This window comes from Sinohyriopsis cumingii, chromosome 2 (assembly GCF_028554795.1).
Source record: "Sinohyriopsis cumingii isolate HCF-2022 chromosome 2, ASM2855479v2, whole genome shotgun sequence".
NCBI lineage: Eukaryota > Metazoa > Mollusca > Bivalvia > Unionida > Unionidae > Sinohyriopsis > Sinohyriopsis cumingii.
The window spans coordinates 103,719,614-103,740,964 of record NC_142962.1 but is presented as its reverse complement, the minus strand read 5'-3'; the positions used below and the strand labels follow the sequence as shown (position 1 = coordinate 103,740,964).

The 21,351-nt window shown below is 34.8% G+C and overlaps 1 protein-coding gene and 1 long non-coding RNA gene across 2 annotated transcripts in view; one reads left to right on the top strand and one right to left on the bottom strand.

Annotated features, from left to right (window-relative positions):
- Nucleotides 1–21,351, bottom strand: part of LOC149805522 (uncharacterized) — a 48,723-nt gene that overhangs the window by 1,979 nt on the left and 25,393 nt on the right. The window contains exons 5-8 of the mRNA XM_089950132.1: nt 10,851–10,961; nt 4,504–4,626; nt 3,627–4,157; nt 3,091–3,192 (exon numbers count right to left, since the gene is read on the bottom strand). Of these exons, the coding sequence (XP_089806258.1) occupies nt 3,091–3,192; nt 3,627–4,157; nt 4,504–4,626; nt 10,851–10,961 (867 nt within the window). The remainder of the gene's footprint in view (nt 1–3,090; nt 3,193–3,626; nt 4,158–4,503; nt 4,627–10,850; nt 10,962–21,351) is intronic.
- Nucleotides 16,360–21,351, top strand: part of LOC149805523 (uncharacterized) — a 29,873-nt gene continuing 24,881 nt past the window's right edge. The window contains exon 1 of the long non-coding RNA XR_016419685.1: nt 16,360–16,493. This is a non-coding gene — a long non-coding RNA (uncharacterized LOC149805523). The remainder of the gene's footprint in view (nt 16,494–21,351) is intronic.

Genomic DNA, 21,351 nt, shown 5'->3' with positions numbered 1-21,351 from the left:
GCTGGTGTATTGTGAAGCCAGATTATGTCCAATACCAAAGCTCAGTCCTGACTATACTGTAAGACAGTACCATGAAGTGTCTGTGTTGATGGTGTATATAACACAGGTAAAGATGGACCATTTACTATGTTGGTACAAGCCCAGTAGGTAATGCCAAGAAAATCTGTTCTGTCTGTGGTGATTAGGGTGACAGTGGGCTTGGTGCTATGTGAGAACCTCATTATGGCCAGGTTTGCAATTTATTTTTGGAATTGGCAAGCCTTATGCCCTGTGGCATAACAGGGTTCAAAATTAACTGTAGTCCGCTAGCCGGAGGCTAGCAGATTTCCCGTCGAACTAGTAACTCTCATAATGTCAATAGTCTGATAGGCTAGTAAGTTTCGGTTATCAATAGTCAGCATTTGTTTATGCCATTCCCTCATAAAGACTTGACTTAGCAGATGTTCTGCAGAATCAAAGCAGTGGCCATTGTAAACAGTCATAAAATATTAGCATGAGAAGATGAAGTCAATTTCTGCCTCGGAAAGGTGCGTTTCTATAACAAGAATCCATCCGAATTTGTGCATTTCACTTAACAGCGCAAATTATGGTCCCGTCATAAACAACAGAAGTTTGGTAACTGATCCTAATTAATCTGATAAAGAATTAAATGAAAACATGACGTGGTATCACATTTTATTCACTTGACCACAGTAACAAACTACAAAGCAGTATACCACACAAAAGAACATGGCAAAAACTATTCAAAGAAATTAGTTTGCACGTTTTTTTTGTTTAAGGTTCTTTTTTTCTTTTTTTTTGCTCGCTACCCAGATGCTCCAACAGTCACAAACAGGAAACTACATATTTTACATTTCCATCGAAATAATTATAAGAATTAGATCAATTTATTATGATTACGTTATTGACACATCGTTTCCATACAACTACTTTTTCTATGATGATAAGAATAGTTTTTTTATTTTTCCCTTACAAGAATGAACAAATGCATGTTGATATATCCAAGCAGAATGCCATACATTTGTTAGGAATGAAAATCTCTGAGCATGGGCATCTAAGATTTGAGAATTTTCCACCTTATTATTAATTTCAACAATACATTGAGGTTCAATTAATTTGGAACAATTACCAAACTTACGACTTATGATACCGTAATTGGAGCTGTTAAATACAGCGTACCAAGTGTCAGATGGTTTCACTTGATGGGAACACACCTTTTTCAAACTGAAACTAACACTATCTTCTGATGCTAATATTTTATAGCAGTGTTTACAATAGCCGCTGCTTTGATCATGCAGAGCATATGCTGAAGTTAAGTCTTAAGTTTCAGAAAAAATGGACAAGAGACTGGGAATGGCTGAATTATGACAAGGAAAGGAATGTTATGTGGTGTAACTGGTGTATGCAATTCGCAAAAACAGAAAACATCCAGTTTTGTTGGGAGTTGTTCGAACTTTAAAACTGAATCAGTAAACATACATGAAAGCTGTGTGACATTGTTTTGTGAACAGGACTAGTAAAGATTTGGCAGGACTAGTAAATTTCTCAATATACTAGTCCTTCTGGCTACAAAGAAATTTGTTAAATTCGAGCCCTGCATGATGAAAAAGGCAACTGTCAATAGAGACAGTGTTGGTGTCAAGACTGATGGTGTTTAATACTAACTGAATACTATTACCATTGGCAGTTTATAAAGATAATTGTCATAAAGACAACTTAAAGGTAAAGGCAGTCATTGATTGTGTGACACAACTCTCTCATTCACCCATGTTAGCTGTATGACAGTGACAGTGATATGCCTATTCATTTCTAAACACACAATGCATACTGGCCTGAACAGCATGCAATGCAATTTATACAGGTTTTCAGCCAAGATGAACTGCTTGCACCCCTACAGCAGATCATGGTGCATTTAACCCTGCCCATTTTGTTAACACATGTAAATAAGGAGTATTAGAGCATTATAAACCATAGGGCGTGCAATTAAGTTGGTGCTTCGATATGATTAAGTTACACCACTGATATGCAAATTAATCATCCATAATTAACACAGAATGAGAAATTGACAGAAGAACAGCTAGTGTTTACTTACCGGAGGGAAGAAAACTCCATATAATCACTCAACTGATGGAGCAACACAAATTAACATGCTTTCCAAGCAAAAGTGGAAGTAAAAAATCACAGCTGATGGGATACGACACCAATCACTATCCATGGGGAGATCACTCAAGTCTTACTAATATCTGGGCAAGCAGTACAACCTTTTAGCACTTCTGTTTTTTGGATCTTGCCAAAAGAATGGCAAATGCCTTTTTTTATCTTGGAAAGGGTTGGACTAGCAAAGGCAATGGATGTCATCCTAATGTATTATGATCAGGTAATGTATATGAAGAAGAAATCCAACAATCCTTGGTTAAATTATTTTGTTGAAACTATGATGGGGAACATAGGCAAACAGGTGCAATAATTCCATAACATTATGCCATGAAATCCTGGATATCAAACTCTTTATAAGGTCTCTTGAGTATTAAGGTGTATGCCAAATTTAGGTAAAATTCATTGAAAACTGGTAAAGTTGTGATGCTAAAACTAGAGTTTGGATGATAGGCAATGAAAGACCATTACTCGTGTAAATCATGATATGAAATATCAGAAATCAAATTCATTCCAAGTCTGATCAACATAAAGTTGCAAATGACATTTGGCTGAAACCCAATAATCTTAAGTAAAATTATGTTGCAGAAACCAAAATGGAATGGCAATCAGGGACCACAACTCCTTTAAATAATAGTAATAAGAGAAAATCAAACTTGTCTGAGGTTTCATTTATACAATGCTGCATACTAAATTTGGCTGAAATCACAATAATTTCAGTTAAGTTATTTTGTGGAATCCAAACTGCTGGCAGCTGGACACCTCAATTGATGGATGGATAGTCAGAATGGATGTGATAACAATGGGGCTATTCTGACTTTGTTATGCAGGGTTCTCCTGTGATAAATGTTGTTCCATTTGATGATAAATCATGTCATGTGTGATATTTTAACATAATTCAGTCATAATGTCATTGACATTTATGTAACTCTTTACCTCACATTTACTATAATATTCTTCACGACATGGAGATTTAATGTCAGATTCATCTTGGTTAAATATCGTCATGTCCTCAGTAATTTGCATAAAATCCTCATTCTGAAATTAGAGACTGATGTATTGCAAAGAAAAGAAAACAAACAGAGCTTAAAACATGTAATTTACCCAGTTTTAGATCTTGTATAACTTTGATATCAGTTTCTATTGTTTAAATAAATTTCGGCTTGTAGTAGGATTCAAATTTAAAATACTTAGCCAAAAATCCTGTATAAGTGCAGAAAATATGGAATATTAGGAAAATTACTTTTAAAATGAGCAAGAATTAAAGACCGAACATATGTATATACTGTAAGGATGCAGGGAATAGAAAGTGACAATTCTGATCAAATTAAAACATGTCCAAATTAACCCTAATATTTCATCAAAAGAATGTTAAGATTTAAGCTGCAATATCAGACCAACTTAAAGTATCTGAAACCCTATCAGAACATGCAAACTGTTACGGCTTAACATGATTTATATCAGACATTTACCTCCTGAAAGTGTTTGCTAGGTGTAGAAATGACAGGTCCTATTTGACTGACTGCAGTGCTAGCAGAGACAATCTTCTTGTCAATTCCAGTTTCAGGTTTGCAAGCATTTGTGTCAACATTTATCTTATTCAATCCTGTACTGTATCTCAAGTCCACTCTGTCTTTATGGAGGTTCACATGTCCAAAACTATAGCATTTATTTTCATCTGTAAGACTTAGTACTGGAGACAGGTCACGTGTTCCCTCAGAATTTCCCAGAGACAGGCTATATCCGAATGGCAAGTGGCATTCATGACTGAGACTACATTGTGTCTCTTTTATTTCATCTTCTGATTCCCATAAAATATGATCAAAATCATTGTCTACGACATATCCACTATGATGTCCATTTGTCTCAGTCTCCACTTGTGAACAGTCATAAAACTGTGCATCATCTACTTGATTGAAATTATTCTCTTCCATCACCTGACTGAGCGCTTCAATATCTTCCCTTGGGGCTATATTTGAAATTCTGGATGCAGCTGACTCCATCTTTTAGAGGAAACAGAGATAATATATTTTATTTGTTCTGTAAAATGACAGCATGAAATGTTTTAATTTTAGTACAAGTGACAATAGATTTAGACATCTCAGAGACTTGAATCTTTATGCAGACAGAAATTCTATAAAAATAAGATAAACAAAAATGCATACATGCATGTAACATGGCCTTTATCCATGTATGAATTTCATCTTTGATTTTCGTTAAAAAATACTCTCTCAAGACTGACATAACAATACTAAGAAATGAATTATTATTTTTAACGTGCACAGATAATATCACATTTTACAAAATGCAAAATACTGATAATACTATAATTACAATGTCTTAATCAACCTGATTTGATGCATCTGACCATGACTTGTTGACAAAAGGCATTCCTCCCATGTTGTGTCTGGCTTTTGATATTGCTGTTAACTTTTCCTCAAGTTTCTGCTTAAGTTCTGTGGAACTGCTCACCTACACCAAAACATTCAAGAAGATATAAAACATTAAACATTTTCAGAGGAAATATCCTGCATGTTTCATCTACTGCAGGCTCCAAAGCCATGTTTCAAAAATTTAAATGAATTTTACATGGCACTTGGTCTCACAAATACATAGAAAAATAAAGGACAACATAAAAATATAGGGATAACTTATGCTAATATCAGCAATTTAATACCACTTTTGAAAGGAGATTAACACAGCAATTAGCCTATATTAATAAGAAAATGCACTGAAATAGCAATTTAAATACACAAAATCCATAACCGTTCCTTATTTTCTTTAGTATATTGAGTGTAGTCATCATGAGAAATTGTGACCTTTTTATTATTTTTCTGAATAAAAAAGCAAGATTTTTGTAAGACAAATTGGCCTATGCTTTTTCTACAAAAATACAGGAATAATTGAGGGATTTCTGAGAAAATATTGGGATTTTGAAAGGGATTTATATGAAAATGGGGATGGCTGGGAGGCCTGTCACCGTGAAAAAGACTGTAGGAAAATACTGTGCAGCTACACCCATTGTAGATATATATTTGGAAGCTCAATGGAAGTACTTTCAACCATGAAAATAAATACTGTAAATTCCTATATTTTGTTGGCAAGAAGTCTCATGCTTGTCTGAAATATGACAATATTTGGTCCACAAAGATGCCCACATCTGTAAAATGAACCCTTACTGCACAGCTTGAAATGATGTGATCATCATAAGATGATGACATCAATATGATATCAAGTTTATTGAGTTCTTGGAGAGAATGGTCAAAAAGTGAAGTGGTTGTGGAGGAAGCTGCTCTGAAGTGGGAAATCATGCGGTCCAGCTTCTTGGTAAAGGTGGAAAAGGCTGAGATACAAGACAACTAGAAAGGTGCAAGATACACTGATTCATGATAGCAGAAGTAATGGCACTTTCAGGATATTAGAAGTATGGAGACATGGAAATACAATGTCGTGAGAACAAGGCTGATTGCATAATCATTGCATTGCAGTGACAGTCATACTGACTTTTTAATCTCCACTCTGAGCTCTAGAAGGTGTCATTACATTGACTGAGCCAGCATAGGTCCATGGCTAGCCTCAGTTTCCCCTTGAATTTAGCAACCAAAAAGAGTCTGGAAAAAAGCTTGGGGAATTCCAAGCCATTTCCACTACCCAATTTATACGAATAAGCTCTATCTACTTCTGCACAATGTCTGGCCTCATTGGATATCTCTTGGCATCCATCATGAAAGGGGATGACAACATGAGTGGAGATTTGAATGAATTCTGCAGTCCCTCTAAAAACAATCTGGATCACCCAATCAAAACAACTTGGATCACCCAGTCATTCTTCATGATGAGGCTGATCCAATTTTGTCAAAAGAGAATGAGTCTGGCACCCACAGTAGGGTCCCCAGTGGGTGGGAGGGATGGCAAGTCATTCTATAAGCACAATAAGGTTTTCTCTGCTCCTGCCTGTGAAAATTACGCATCTCCTGTCACCTAAAATTTTCCTCACCATGAAAGGACTGCTGTCAATGGTTGTCTCTTGCTTGGTATTTTCAAACAGAGGAGGAAACTAGCAAGGAGGGTTTAAGTGGTGGCTCCTGTGCTTCCAAACTTCCTCAATACAGCCCCAAACCAGAAGGGAGAAACCAGATTTAATGAAGAAAAGGGCACTTCTTCTCAACAGATCCAAATTACAGGAAGCTGTAAGGGTGTTAGCCATCATATTACATGTGCACCAATTTCTTGCCTTGAATCTTAAATATGCTTACTTCCTGCTTTTTTTAGTTAAGTGAAAAATGTACAGGGATGTTAGACCCAACACAAAGTTATGTTCCTTAACAGTTCAAATGCTGCATTAAACGAATGTCCATCAGGTAGTTAAGGTATATTTATTCCAGAAATATATTTATCTATGCTCTTCACCTCTATGTGGTATGTGACATTTTGAGTTGCCATTAGCTAACTTACTGAAAATACGGTCTTGTCATTAGTAGGGCCTTGATTCTGTCAGATAAGTACAGGATATCAAAAAAATTGTCAATGACTGAGGAAGAATACAAAATGATGGGTACTTCTACTCCACACTGGCATCCACAGAGACTTAAACATTATATGCCCTATTCATTGCTGCTGGAGGGGGCCAATGACATGGAGCCAATATATTATAAACTTCCTCAACTGCCACCCTAAAGCTAACCTCTACCCATACCATGGCAGAGTGAAGTGTGATGGTAAATTAAACTTGTGACATTCTAAACTGGAATGATTATCTTTGTACTATACCTCGTCCATCTTAGGGTTCATCATATCAAATGACAGGGAAGACACTGCATCTCCTTGATGAGTGGAGTGGAACCTACTGAATGAATATGCCAGTAAAGCCCAACTGACTGTATCCAAGATGTAATGTGGGCCAGACAGCTCTGGTAGAGGTGACATGGCCAGCTGACACCATAAGCACAGTTGGCAATGCATGCAGCAGTTACAGAGTTAGGATGGCCAGCTGAACCATAAACAGCCAGCATATAATAATACATCAACTGGACAGTTGTACGACAGTACAACAATAACAATCTCTAATCAGCATACCCCAAGATGGACCTGCTAAGATGGGTTGGCACCCAGGATGGCATAAAACAACTGGTAGAGGACATTATGATTACATAAGCCATCAAAATCAGATTAAAACCCCTTGTGCCTGGTCTTAATGGCACCAGGTCCAAACATAGGCATGGAAGGCATGGAGGAGGCCTAATGCTAAGTGGACTGTGAAGAAGAGGGGAAATCTTCTCCCATGTCCTCCACTTCACCTGTGAAAAGGTGGGATGATAACCTTGAAGCAAACTTACCCATCACTTGTATAGATGGCCAATCTGAGAAAAAAACATCATTTTCGGTGGGTCCACTTTCATGGCAGCTTAAATGACCACATAGCCACTGATGCTACTTCGCAGGGGATGGGGAGCCATTGCTTGATTACCCCATGATACCAGCAACCAATTCTGAATTCAGATATATGCACAAAATTGGTGCACCAATAATGAGAATGTCCTTGAATAAATAAACTGCAGTGTCAAGAATTTCAGTAATACAAGAACTGGAATAGATCAACCTCTGATCTGAGTGATATAAATATTTCCTTCACACAAAAAAAGAGACCTTTGAGAAAACTATTGCTCTATTAATAGAAAAAGATTTCCATTATTCCAACATAAGACTGTAGTGGCAATATCAGATGTGTAATTGGCACCATTTTCATTATAAAAGCTGGACCAACTAGATATCATGAGTCTTCAGGTGAAAACCCCATGCTATTGTGACCATCAGCAACAGTAGCAATAACAAGATTTTCCAAATGGCTACCATAATGGATGTAAGATCGGCACCTTTCTGATTTAGGACCAACCAAACATCATAAGATGGTCTATTCGTCAAAACCACATGACTATATTTCTGAGCTGAGATAACATGATTTTCAAGGTCACCACCATGATGGCTATATCAGTTTCATTTAGGACCAACTAAACACCATAAAAAGTCTTCTGGTGAAAACCCCATGTCAATATGATTTTCCAGTTTAGATGAAGTGAAAGCAAGATTCAAGATGGCTGCTATGGTGGATATACTGACACATTTTCATATAGGACCAACAAGACATCAAAAGACGCCTTTGGTGAAAATACCCCATTTAATTCTTTTCAGCAATTACAAGACTGTCATGATGGTTACAATAATGAATGTTAAGATTAGCACCATTCTGATGTAGGAACAACCAGATACCATAAAAGTCTAATATACAAAACCCCATATCAATATTATTGACCATCAAGGACGAATAGAGATAACAAGATTTTCAAGATCACCAGCATGGTGGTCATATTGGAGGTTAGGTTTGTACCATATTCATTAGGGACCAAATAGATATAATGCAACGTGTTTTAGTGAAATATCCCTGTTGATATGACCATCCATTGAGAAGTAGAAAATCAGATTGTCATGCTAGCTGCTGTGACAACTAAGTTCAATGCAGCATCATTTTCCTTTAGGTCCACCTACATCTTGGTATCAAGGTTTAAAAAAAATTAAGGACCATACTCTTTTCAGGGCCTTGTTATAGTTGGTTTTCAACGGACTGTTTAAATTAACTTAGCTACTTTATTAATTTACAGTTCAATTCTCTAACATCTTTGACTATTTATGTGATGACTCTGTTTTCCAAATTATAAAGTAGAGTGTGACAAGTTCAATTCTTTAAATACAAACATCAACATTTAAACAACAATCCCATTGTCAACAAAAGTTACTGTTTTTAAATTTTCCTGTTGCATGTACACTTTGTCAAATCACTGTTTTTGTCAAATCAATATTTTCTCTCTTCCAAGCTATATCCAATCTCTACATTTTTATGTCTTCAGGAATACTACCATATTAAATTTTTCTTCCAGGGTTATTTAATTCCTGGGCAGTTTCTTTACATCCTTTTCTATTACAGTTTGACTAAATGGCAAATGTTAGTTGCCCCCCACCCCCTTTTCAGTGAAGCTGTCAGCTTTAGATACTAAATCATCTTTATCAGATTTAAGCCTCTTATGAAACTTTTCCAGTCCCAATTTTATATGAATGGTTTTATTGTTTTTTAACTTCTGCCATGTTTTCTTTTTCTTTCTTACATCAACAAGATATATCTCATACCTAATATTTAAACTGCACTGGTCTTAAATGTTTCACACATAACGTGCAGTATATCTATATTCAAGATTACTGTATAGTACTCTTTTGTAATCTTGCACTATTTCAAGGAAAACATCCATCAATACTTCTTGGGACAAATTTCTGTGTGTTAAGTTACTTTCAACTACTCCACTTTCAAAGTGACTCAATGTGTCATCTGCAGCTCATACCTAAGCAACTGGGATCCAAATATTTTGTTGCAACTTTGTTAGATTTCCACCATTGGATATGAATATCTATCTGCTTAAGCTTAGCCTTTCTTTAAATGATTCATCAACCACAAACACCAAACAGTCACTTTTCTTTGCATTTTTTAAATCAAAGCTTCCTTAAAATGATCTGCTGTACCAAAGATTGCCACATATTAAGTTTTCATCTTATCCACATGAAAATTTTGATGCAAGTGCACTGTCAGAAAATGTTGCTGAAAACAGTTTGAAATGGATTCATTTTATTTCAGTGAGTTATGAGTCAGTACTGTTTTTAGTTTCTATAGCTGATCTCTTTTCAATGTATTATTCTGACAAAGGACAACAGGCCATCCCAAAAGCTCTATTGCTCTATGATCAGTAGAACTTAAAAAATACGTAAAGTTAACACAAAAATGCAACAAGTTTAATACATGGTGTAAACAAACATCTGAATCTGGATGGTCAGAAAAAAATGTTATGGGTTCAGAAGATATTATGGGACACTGTTTGCCATTTAAACAAAAACTTAAAACTATTAAACATCCATTATACAGCTGGCCACCAAGTGGGCTATGGGGTGGTAATTTGTAAGAATGACTCCATATACCTATGTATATAGATGGAAAGTCATTGTTTTGTCTTTTCAGAAGGGTTTGATTCAGGAGATAGTAAGTTTATTCTCAGTCTTAATGTGATCAGGTAATGTGTTTCATGGAAGAACAATGGAAGTAGCACAGAGTCAATGGCCAGGCAAAATTAACATCACTGTCCCATTATAATGAAGCAAAAATAGACTAGAGTAACTATTTCACTTCAACTGTTCTAAAACATGATCCATAATATCCCTAAATTAATCAAATTCACTGGAAACCTGATGAAGGTTGTAAAGTATCTTTCCACCAAACTCATATGTTTGTCACCTGTATCAGAAAGAAGGAAAAAACTGTCACTAGTGACAACAACAACTGTATATGATGGCCTTGCTGTATAAAGAGCTTTTGTACCTCAGTGTCATACTACTTAAGTTTTTAACAACTGTTACAGAAAATGGTTTCAAGGTTATTCATTCACTTTCTCTTGCTACATCAAGTCACCCTGTTATTAAACTATAGCGCAAAAATTTCTGAGACAAACTGAATTCCAACCAAATTTGTAGAATAAAGATGGATGGCAATAACAAGCACGAATAATTCACTACAAACCTATATTAAGTGAGTAATTCTATGTGATGACAACATTTTGGAAATATTATGGAAGATATGAAAAATTTCAATATTTTGCACTAACCTGTAGTTGGCAAAAGCACTTATTTCTGAATGTTTCTCTAGTACTTTGTAATACAATATTATGGATGGAATTTGTTACAGACTGGATGCTCCTATGAATAATGTCAGCAGCCTGAAAAAGAAATATGGTAATAGAAATCATACATTAAACAAAGACTGCATATTTCATCTTTTTCCCCCAGATATATGGCTGAGAAAATTGTTACAAACAAATCAGAACAAATACATGCCTGCTGTATACCATGAAATTTAAAAATCCAGAAAAAACTATTCATTGGTTACAAAAATAGGAATTTTGTCTGGATCCAAAAATATTTAATATCAACAAAAATGTAAATAGTAATTCCTTTTAATTTAACAACACATCAGCCCATCGATATCTATTTAGTGCCAAGACAATGGTATAAAGTGCATTGTTTAGAAACACACAACTGACCTCAGCTGATCATGGTAAGATTCAAACCCATGACCTTTGGATTGAATCTGGCACAATGAGCCACTTTGCCTCCTTACTTGGGAAAACAATTTTTAAAAAAATCAAGAAAAAGTATGCACATAAATGTTCATGAACTTACAGCACTTGCGTGCTGAAAAGCTTGAATGAAACAATTAACAAATCTATTTGTCACAAATTGCTAGCAGTGACATTGCAATGGAGGTCGCTTTAGAATAATATCTTTTTTGAAAATACCACCCTGAGACAAACCTGATATTGCTAACCTGCACAACTTACAACTGTAAGGTTGTAAAAACAAATTCATTTACGCAGTGAAACAGTACAGTGGAAGTAAAAGTTTCTGGCACTTAGCTGCAACACTATCAGGCCTAAAAAAATATGAGTGTTTCTTATCTCATGCAAAAATTGGATTGGTTGGTTGGAATATGATTTTTTAAAAATCATTTTCCCTATCCATTTAATGAATGTATACCATAGTTTCATGACCTACTTTTAGTCCAAGGCTAACAACATATAATATATGAAATAACACAAAATAATGCATATACTTGATAACAACAAATATTGTAGGTATCTTAACTCATTAACCCCTGGCATTGTGTTTACATGGCAGGATGTAGTAGCCTATTGCCGAGCTCTGTAGCATTAAGGTCATGTAAAATACACTAAAGTGGGTGGTATTATAGAAAGGTAGACAGATGTAGCTCTACAATGATACCAAATATTCTGGAAGTTCTAGTTGCACTACAAAATACAGCGGGAAAAACCTCTCTTTTTTCAACCTGATTTTTTCCACCCAAAATTCGCCTGTGGTCGGGATCCGATTTTGTGTCCTGATGTTAGACTCTTTGGTCTCAGATCTGAGGCAGAATCATCTGAACTGCACACAGACAGATGAACCTTTGCAAAAAGTAGGATAAGATGGGCATTTGGAATAAATAGTGGTCTCGATACAAAAATGATGGGTTCGTTAAGCAAAAAAAGAAGAAAAGAACTCCAACTTTTACTCTTCTGCTCATGTGCAAGCAAAATAGCCAATGAAAAACATTGTTTGTAACACAACTAGGCATTAGGTTAATGGAAAATCACTTGGAAGTCGATGTATTAGGATGTATTCAGAAATAGCCCACAAAATGTGTTTCCTACTCATATTTCAGGCGAAAATGACAAAAACCTCCAGGGGTTAACAAGTTAATATAGCAAGACATGTACCACTTAGCAGTGTTTAGTTGTTTTCAAGTTTTGTTGTGTAATGAGGTTATTGGTGCACATCAGAAATGCACAAACATTACCTGTCTGGTTTCAAACACTTCACAGAAAATTCATTCACAAAGATTATATATAATATGTTGTATATGCTTAAATTTTATCTTTTTAATTTTTATGGTAAATTTTTATTGTATACATAATCTTTAGCTCTAAACGACAAATTATTAAATTTAATCCCTAAGATATATTATTTGCTAATTTTGTGATTCGTTCTACTGAAATTATGAACTTTGTATTATATGATTATTTTTTTAAAAAGTTTTAAAAATGATTTCAAATAGGAAGAACTTTCTTCACAACCCAAAAACTGTGATTCTTCATAGATCTTGTCACAGGTAACTTACCTTGCTTTAAATACAAACTGTTGTTTTGGTCTCCACTGCTGCAGCAGGGTCAATCAATCAAGAGCAAGATTACTTTATTAATATGCATGGATCTCGCTCATTACTTAACCCATCCAAAATCTTGATGATGTATATCCATATTTCAAGTCTGATCAAAATCAAATCAGAAATATGACTTCCTGAAGGATAACAAGTTCAGTTAATCAAATCCAAGAAAACCTAATTAGTATGCATAGATTTTGTTCATCAAACTTTCCTGAGGTTATAAAGATAAAGCACATATTCCAAGTTAATCAAAATTGGATCAAAAGTGCAGCCTCCATGTGCTAACAAGTTCTTTTGCATGATCACCTAAGTATGTGTGGATCTTGCTCATTTTTGAACTCATTCCCAACTTTAACAATATAAGCATATGTTTGAAGTTTTATCAAAATTGGATCAGAAATATAGACTCCAGGGTGGTAACAAGAAATTGTTGACAGATGCAGAGTTATAACAAGGTTAATCACCAAAACCACCATGTCAATATGCATGGGTCTCATTCATTATCAAACTCATCTAGATTCTGATGATGTAAACCTGAACTCCAAAGATTTATGGACACCAGAGTGGTAACAAGAAATTGTTGCCAGACAACTGCAGACTGATAAATGACAGACACAGCAGGGTATATTATAGAGTTGATAATTAAGCAGAGAGGTGAATGGTAAAATTTCTCCTTCATCTGGGAAAAGGGGGAATTTTCTGAATACAGGATAGATTTAATGAAGAAATATTAACTACCATATATACTTACGTATAAGCCCGTTTGCATATAAGCCGACCCCCCAAACTGAAAGGTATAAACACTAAAAAGTGCATGACCCATGTATAAGCTGACCTACAACTCTGAGACATATTAGGATGCACAAGGTAAGTTCTAAATGCAATTTTTTAGGCAAAGTTATATTTTTTTAAACTTACATCTATACTTATCTTGAGGTTAGCATGCATGATTATTAAAAAGAAATGGTATAAACTTGTTTGAAAAGTAATTTATTTAACTTTCTGTTTTCTTATTGTTTCTGCCTAATTTAGATTTGTGTATAATTTGATTGAACGATGACAAGAATTTAGCATTCGCAGGTTACTGCAACACTACCTCACACTTTTGACTTGATTATTGTTTGTTTATGCATTATTGCATTGGAAATTATATATCAGTGCACCGGTAATTACATTTTTACTTTGCTTTGAAATTGTAAATACCTAACTCATTAAAATGTAATCCCAGTATGACAACACAACGAGCAAAAACAATATGGTTCAATGCTAATACCATAAAAGCTGAGTTGTAGTTTGCTTTGATGTAAGCGACCATACACTATACCTGTCAACTTTCATGCCGGAGGAAAAAAAAACTCCAGATTTTGGGGGTCGCTCCACGCCTACCTCCCGATTACATAATATCTTTCAATTTTTGCTGAGAACTCCCGATTATTACATTATGTCTTCAATTTTCATTTCTTCTAAACAAGAAAAGTCCCACATGTTCTGTTGTATCACCTGTGAATTATTGTTGTGATGAAATAATTACTTTTCTATAAAGAATTTGCTTCTTCCCTAAATAGAATGTTAAGTTTAAACATTATTCATGTAAATTAATGATTTTCTTTTACCTCTACAATAATACAAAAATAAAAAATAAAACAAAACAAAAAGGTAAACCACAACAATAAAATCATCCACAACTAATTTCAATCCCAAGAATGATCACTACGAATGTTGTAACTTCATATCCTATAGCGCCATTCCCATGAAAGAAACTTAAACAAGTGAACACCTGGCATTTTTATACCATATATACCAATGATAATTACCATCGTTAAAATTATAAAAGAAGGAATGAAAATACATACCATGCAGCAAATGTGTCTTCAAAAAACTAATTCAGAATGCATGTTTTATAAAAATCATTACTAAATGCTTTACGAGTTTACAATAAGGAAATATGGTTGGATATACAAAGAGGGGAAAACAGTTGCCACAAGTATGGTACCATGAGGCTGGCTATTTTGGTATGCCTTTGCCCACATTTTACAAAACTATGGTAATCATGCTGATATTAAGGAAAAAAAGGCAACTAAACATCAATGTACTTGTATAGTTATCAGTCAAAATTCCCTGTTATCACAAGCCAGTTTCAGGGTTTTAATGATTAACTGGCCTGAATTTCTGTCACAGAACTTAAGAAATTCACTGACTATCAACATAGGAGATGCCGAAACATCAAGCTTTCCATTGTGTGGAAAGTTATGATGTTTGTTCAGCTAAAACACAAAACTAAAATTGATTGATGATGATCTTAGTTGAACTATATGAGAATTTTAGCCTTTATTATTACCACTCTTTGTGAACATGTAAATTATGATGGTTACGTGCCTTGTACAATTAAACATGAATACCTTTTAAAAAATATTACCTCAATTTGTAGGACCACTTCTATCATTAAAAATTAGTAATTCGTGAGCGCGAGATTCAACGTAAATGAAATGGCTATTAAGGACTAGCTAAAATGTTAGCTGGAACAATGCAATTTGGTCGAAACAACGAATAAAGCAAAATCTGCATTTAATATGTTTGGGAATAAGTAAGGATTTAAGTGATGCTATGCACGCTTTGCACTGTGTAAGTACTGTTCATTATAGTTCAGTATGGTCTCCCTGGTAAACTCAACTGGCCCGCGCATTATGAAGTCTCTATTTACCTTTAATTAACTTCGTGTTGGAGAAATCAGAAAACATGCACATGCAAAATAATAACAAAATCAATCATAGTACTGTGAAACAGTTTAATAATTGTCGGGTCAATGAAAGTTAATGTTTTTTTTACATGCCCATGTCTTAGAACACAGACAAAATTATTACTTTGTGTCCCAATTTACAGCCATTACAGTAGTCAACAAAAATACCTAAAAATTTTCAAGTTTAGACATTGGCCCGCAGATAAGCCGAGCCCCCCATCTTCCAGGCCTTTATTTTTTCCTAAATTATTTTGCTTATATGCGAGTATATATGGTAGTACTTAAAACTATACTTGCTTTTCATGCACTCTTTTGATTTTTCAGCACAACTGTTTAGAAATTAGCATGAATCCCACAATAATACATCCTGAAAATAGACCCCAAAGCAGGACAATACCATAAGTTCACTTGGCCTTACACCTAAGTGAGGTAGAAGCCAACAGTAAAACTACGAGTTGTTCCCAACATCCTTTCCAGTATTAATGCTTGTTTATAGCTCTTAAACATCCAGTGTATAATGGTAACAAGAAAGAGCCACTAACCAAGTCAATTAAGGACAAAAACTCTGAAACATATAGTCAAAATTTTTCCTTATTATCAGTTTTCCTCAAGATCTTCCTTCATGAATTTTCATAGGAAATTATATTGGTGGAGAGAATCCATGACCATTTCTTCTTTTCAGCAGATGAGTGCTGAAACCATCTCTGATACTGTGATTATTAAGATGTCAACCATAGCAGAAATACTGGATGCAAGATTGGCGGCATTATCATTTAGGACCAACCAGACAGCGTAAGTCGTTTGGTAAAAAATCAATGTTGAAAAGACAATCCATTCTGGGAGAGTAGCAATAACAAGGTTTTAAACAAGGTTGTCATCGTGGCCATATTGGATAAATGATTGCCGTAATTTTCGTTTAGACCAACTCGAGTCCATAAGATTTCTTCTGATGAAAACCCCATTTCAATATTAACTTCTGTCCAAATGTAGCAATAACAAGAATTTCTAGAATGCATGGCAGCCATATCTGAGGTTAGACAAACACCATTTTCATTTAGGAATAACTAGACATTGTAAGTCTTCTGGTGAAAATGCTGATATGTCTTTCCATTCAGGAGGTGTAGTTACAATTTGGCTGACGTGGTGACTATACTGGAAGTCAGATCTGAATCATTTTCATTTAGGACAAAACAAGACAACACAAGAGTCTTTAAGCAAAAACCCCATCCAGAAGGGGTAGCAAAAATAAGATTTTCAAGATAGCCATTGTGTGGATAAAATGGATGTCAGGCTGATAGCATGCATTTTCATTTTGAACTAAGCAGATATGACAAAAAGTCATTCCATAAAAATATCATCCTTATATTACGATCTAACCAGGAGAAGTGTAAATAACATGATTTTTCAAGATAGCTGCCACCACCATTTCTATTTAAGTCCAACTAGGCTTTATATGAAGCCTTTTATTATAAACCCCAAGCTGATATGACCTCATATCAAGGAAGAGTATGATAAAAAGACTTGCAAGCAACACCATTTTTTCATTTAAGACCAACATGACTTTTGGATGAATGTGTGTGTAAAGCTCCCTTGTAATCCTCCTAGTACTTGAGGTGAATTACTAACAACAAAACTGTCTTAATGGACTGATGGACAACAAGCCATCCCATAAGCTCTATCATCTATTCCCAGTAGAGTTAAAAACGTGAATGCTTTAGTGTTCAATAAATCATCATCTGCCTGCAGGCTCAGCAGTGAAGAAAAGACTGGCTGTACCACTGGATCAGCCTGGTTTGCTAAGTGTTTTTTCCTCACACTTATTCAAATTGGTCCAGCAGAAAATAACCTACCTGTGTTGCTGCATATCTGCTATAACACACTGTGTCACATGAAAAACATGATTTTGGACTCCCAAATCCCCTTGCACAGTCATGTTTTAAAAAAACACAATTTTCAGGAATATTAGCTACAAAGTTTGTTCAACAACAACAAAAGAAAAATATTTCTTGACAATCACGCCATAATTATGCCTGTAATCAGTTTGTATGAACAGTAAATAGTCATGCTCAAAGCTCAGCTAGACCTCTCCTCTGAGCATAGGTTTGATATAAAGGCAATTAAAAGGTAAGCTTGTCTGAGATAAACAAGCGCCTTTCAGATATTACTTGACTGGTAAGAATAGCTAGGCCTGCAATGTGATGTGTCGAATCAAATTCTGTTATGGGAGAGTCCATTTTGCCAATTCACATAGGTAATGTACACAAAGTATTACAACCCAATTTGTCTAGTTAAGTACATCAAAGAGACTTGACAAATAACGGATGCTATCACACATCACTGCAATGAACAAGAAAGTTGAAGCCAACTTTAAAAAAGTTTGTGATCAGCAACGTTTTTCTTTAAAAGTCAGATTTTACTCCATATATAAAATGTAAGACATGATTATTTTAGTTTTCAGAATAGTGTTCCAGAGTAATTCATTTTTGAAGAGTGCAATTCAGGATGTAATAAGCTATCAGCAAAGCGATAGAGAATAAATTAAAAAACTCAAGGTTTATGGAATTTTACTTTGTTAAGTACATCAGGATGGGGGGGGGGAGAATAATTTATTGCACATACTACATTAGTCATTCTGAAGTATGTGAAGTCTGTCAAAATAGAAGCACCATCTGTATCTAGCACATTTGAAATATTGAACTGAACATTCAGATTTGTTCTATGTATTCTCAATTCGTTATCTTAACCTTGTTAAAACACTAACAATTAATGACCAATATATTGCAGGATGACTTTAGTCATGAAATAGATTGATTGAAATAAAAACCATTAAGCATAGGCTCGTGTTTGCACAGTTGATGATAAAGCATTAACACCTGAAATGGACAGATCTCTGAGGTTTTTATTACTGTTGTAATACATGTAAAGACCCCATTAGACTTAAAATATTATGTTCTCTTCTTTACCCCCAATAAAATGGTCAGTCCCAAATGTGATATATCTTCATTTTTCTAAACATAACTCATGGTCAAACTGAATCAGATGCAATTCTGACAATGCTAATATTAAATTATTGACAGCAGGAAAGACTGCATCAAATTTTAAGCATATTTTTGCCATCCAATGGAATTGAAAGACAGAATCTTCATGTATGGTTTTATTTAATGTCAGTGTGAATGTGATTATGTGAGTGTCTGTATATGTATATCTGTATGGTGGTGATATCTGACAATGCTGAGTCTACCAAATATTTCATTCTTTGTAAGTGTATTAACGCTTTGAACAAAAACCAGGTAAGTTTATTTTTCAGATTTGAATTCCCAAACATTTTCTATATGCATTTATTGTCAAATCGACAAAATCACATTTTATAGTCAAGTGCACAGACTCCCTTTGGGAACTCACAAATATACATTTTTAGTCCCAAAAAAACCAACCCATCACTGCTGGGGAATATGGCAGATATGGTTCTTTGCCAATAAAACATCTGCCCCACCAATAAAAATCAATACACCAAAAAAATATATTAAGTAAACAATAGGTCATAACTCTGTCAAATAGTCAGTTTCTCATCAAAATTGTTTATAGTAATAGGCATACGAGTCATGTATGCATTCAACATTGATCATTTCACTATTGGGTGTCATTTTTCAAAATTTGATTCTACATACCTTAAAAGGGCAATTATTTACTTTATTTGGATCCTCATACATCCATATTCCTTTCGAAGGTCATTATTTACATGCAACAAGAAGTACAAATGACAAAATCAATGTTAAAGTACCTGGACATTTTTGGACGAGAGCATGCTATAAGTGTGATCCAGTACAATCTGGATTGAATGTTGTGCACTGACATCACAAAGAAAGCTAGGCATGTTGATAAAGAAATTCATACAGCCCTTTCTTGTGACAATCAGACCTGACATGCTCTTTTCTTGACCCAGTTTAGTACCTGGACACCATTGTACAAGTACATAGCAATCAATATTTTTCATCAGGAAGTTTCTTGATAACAGTTAAGGTGCAAATCATTCAATAATCACGATTAAAAAGACTCTGATCAAACAAAATTAGTATTAAATTTTAAAACAACAATTTATATTTAACATTAGTAAATGTGCATATATGACCTGCATAAATGTGACTATAATTGAAATCAAACAAAAACATAGCTGTCAGATTATTCACAGGCCATAGAAAGAACTGCTTCCTGTCAAAGGTTGAAATTCTGCCCCCCCCCCCACCATTCTGATGATTTTCAAGTCTTACAAGAACCTGATAAAACTGGTGGAAATAACAAACACTGATTCTTGAGTGTTCACCCAGCAAAATCATCTACTACATGTACAAGCTTATCATTCCCATGGCTCTATAAGATAACATCAAAACCTGTAGATCATCAAAATCACCCGAGATCAAGTAATTACAAAGCTATAATCTGAGTATGATAAATGCTACAGTACTGACAAACCATTAGGATAATGTTCTGAAAATGACAATTATGATAGAAATACTAAGCTTTCATACTGCTATAAAAAAAGGTTTAAAATCCTCTTTATTATGGTTCCATGTTGCACTGTCAATAGGTTACTGTATCAAAAACAAATTTGTAAGGCATGAACTAAACTGTATATTGACTTATAGCTTTACATAATGTTAAATGAAGCTTTCACTGAGTGTCAGATAGTTAAAATACATACAGACAGGTTGACTGACCAGCAACACTGTTAACAGAAGCTCAATGTGACATATATGAGAGCTGCAGACAAAATCTGGGCTTCAAAAGCAACAGTTGTGTCAAAAGCTGATTGAATACATAAGGCCAGGGCAAGTTTATAGCCATATGTACATATAACTATATTTGGCAGCAACACAACCCCAGCTAGTGAATTACTCATTAACTTTTGCCACAGCAAATCTATGAACTGTTTCAATCATTAAAAAACCACTTATGGTAGACTGAAGGCACAGAAGCCCTTCCATATATTATAATTCCATATATTATAATTAAGCATTATTTTATTCCTTCTACTGAAGCAGCAGAGAGGGTGAACAGACCACTTAGGGGAATGGTCACCCTTGTGTTTTACCAAAAAAAATAGTGACCACTCATAGAGGTCAATTACCACGTCTACGATTATTGTTTGTCCCAAACAGAACCGTAGACGCCCCTCTCTGCTGCTATCAATATTGGGAATCATCATCTGAATCATGGGAATCTTCATCTGTTTCATCTTTATTTGTTTCATCTTTATTTGTTCTATGTTTCAAGTAATATTCAAGTTCTGATGGTGGTTTTTCTATTTTGGGATTTATGTTCTTTCTGTGTTTATAATATATCATCAAACTTCTGTATCGATCTCCACCGCAATTTTTACAAATCTGATATAATCCTCTAACGCCGTTGTTACATCCAACACATCTTCGTGGACCAGCATGAGGATTTTTCTTTATAAGATAATTATGTTTCTTGCAATATTCTCCACGGCACCTTTTGTTGCATTTATCTGTTGTTCCTTGACGCAGCCACGCACAGTTGTTCATTATATTAATGATATCTGTTTAATTCAATTTAATTTTATCATCACCACTGTTACCCAAATATTTTATCAATACCCACACGATATCTTGTTCTTGGATCATGTAAATTT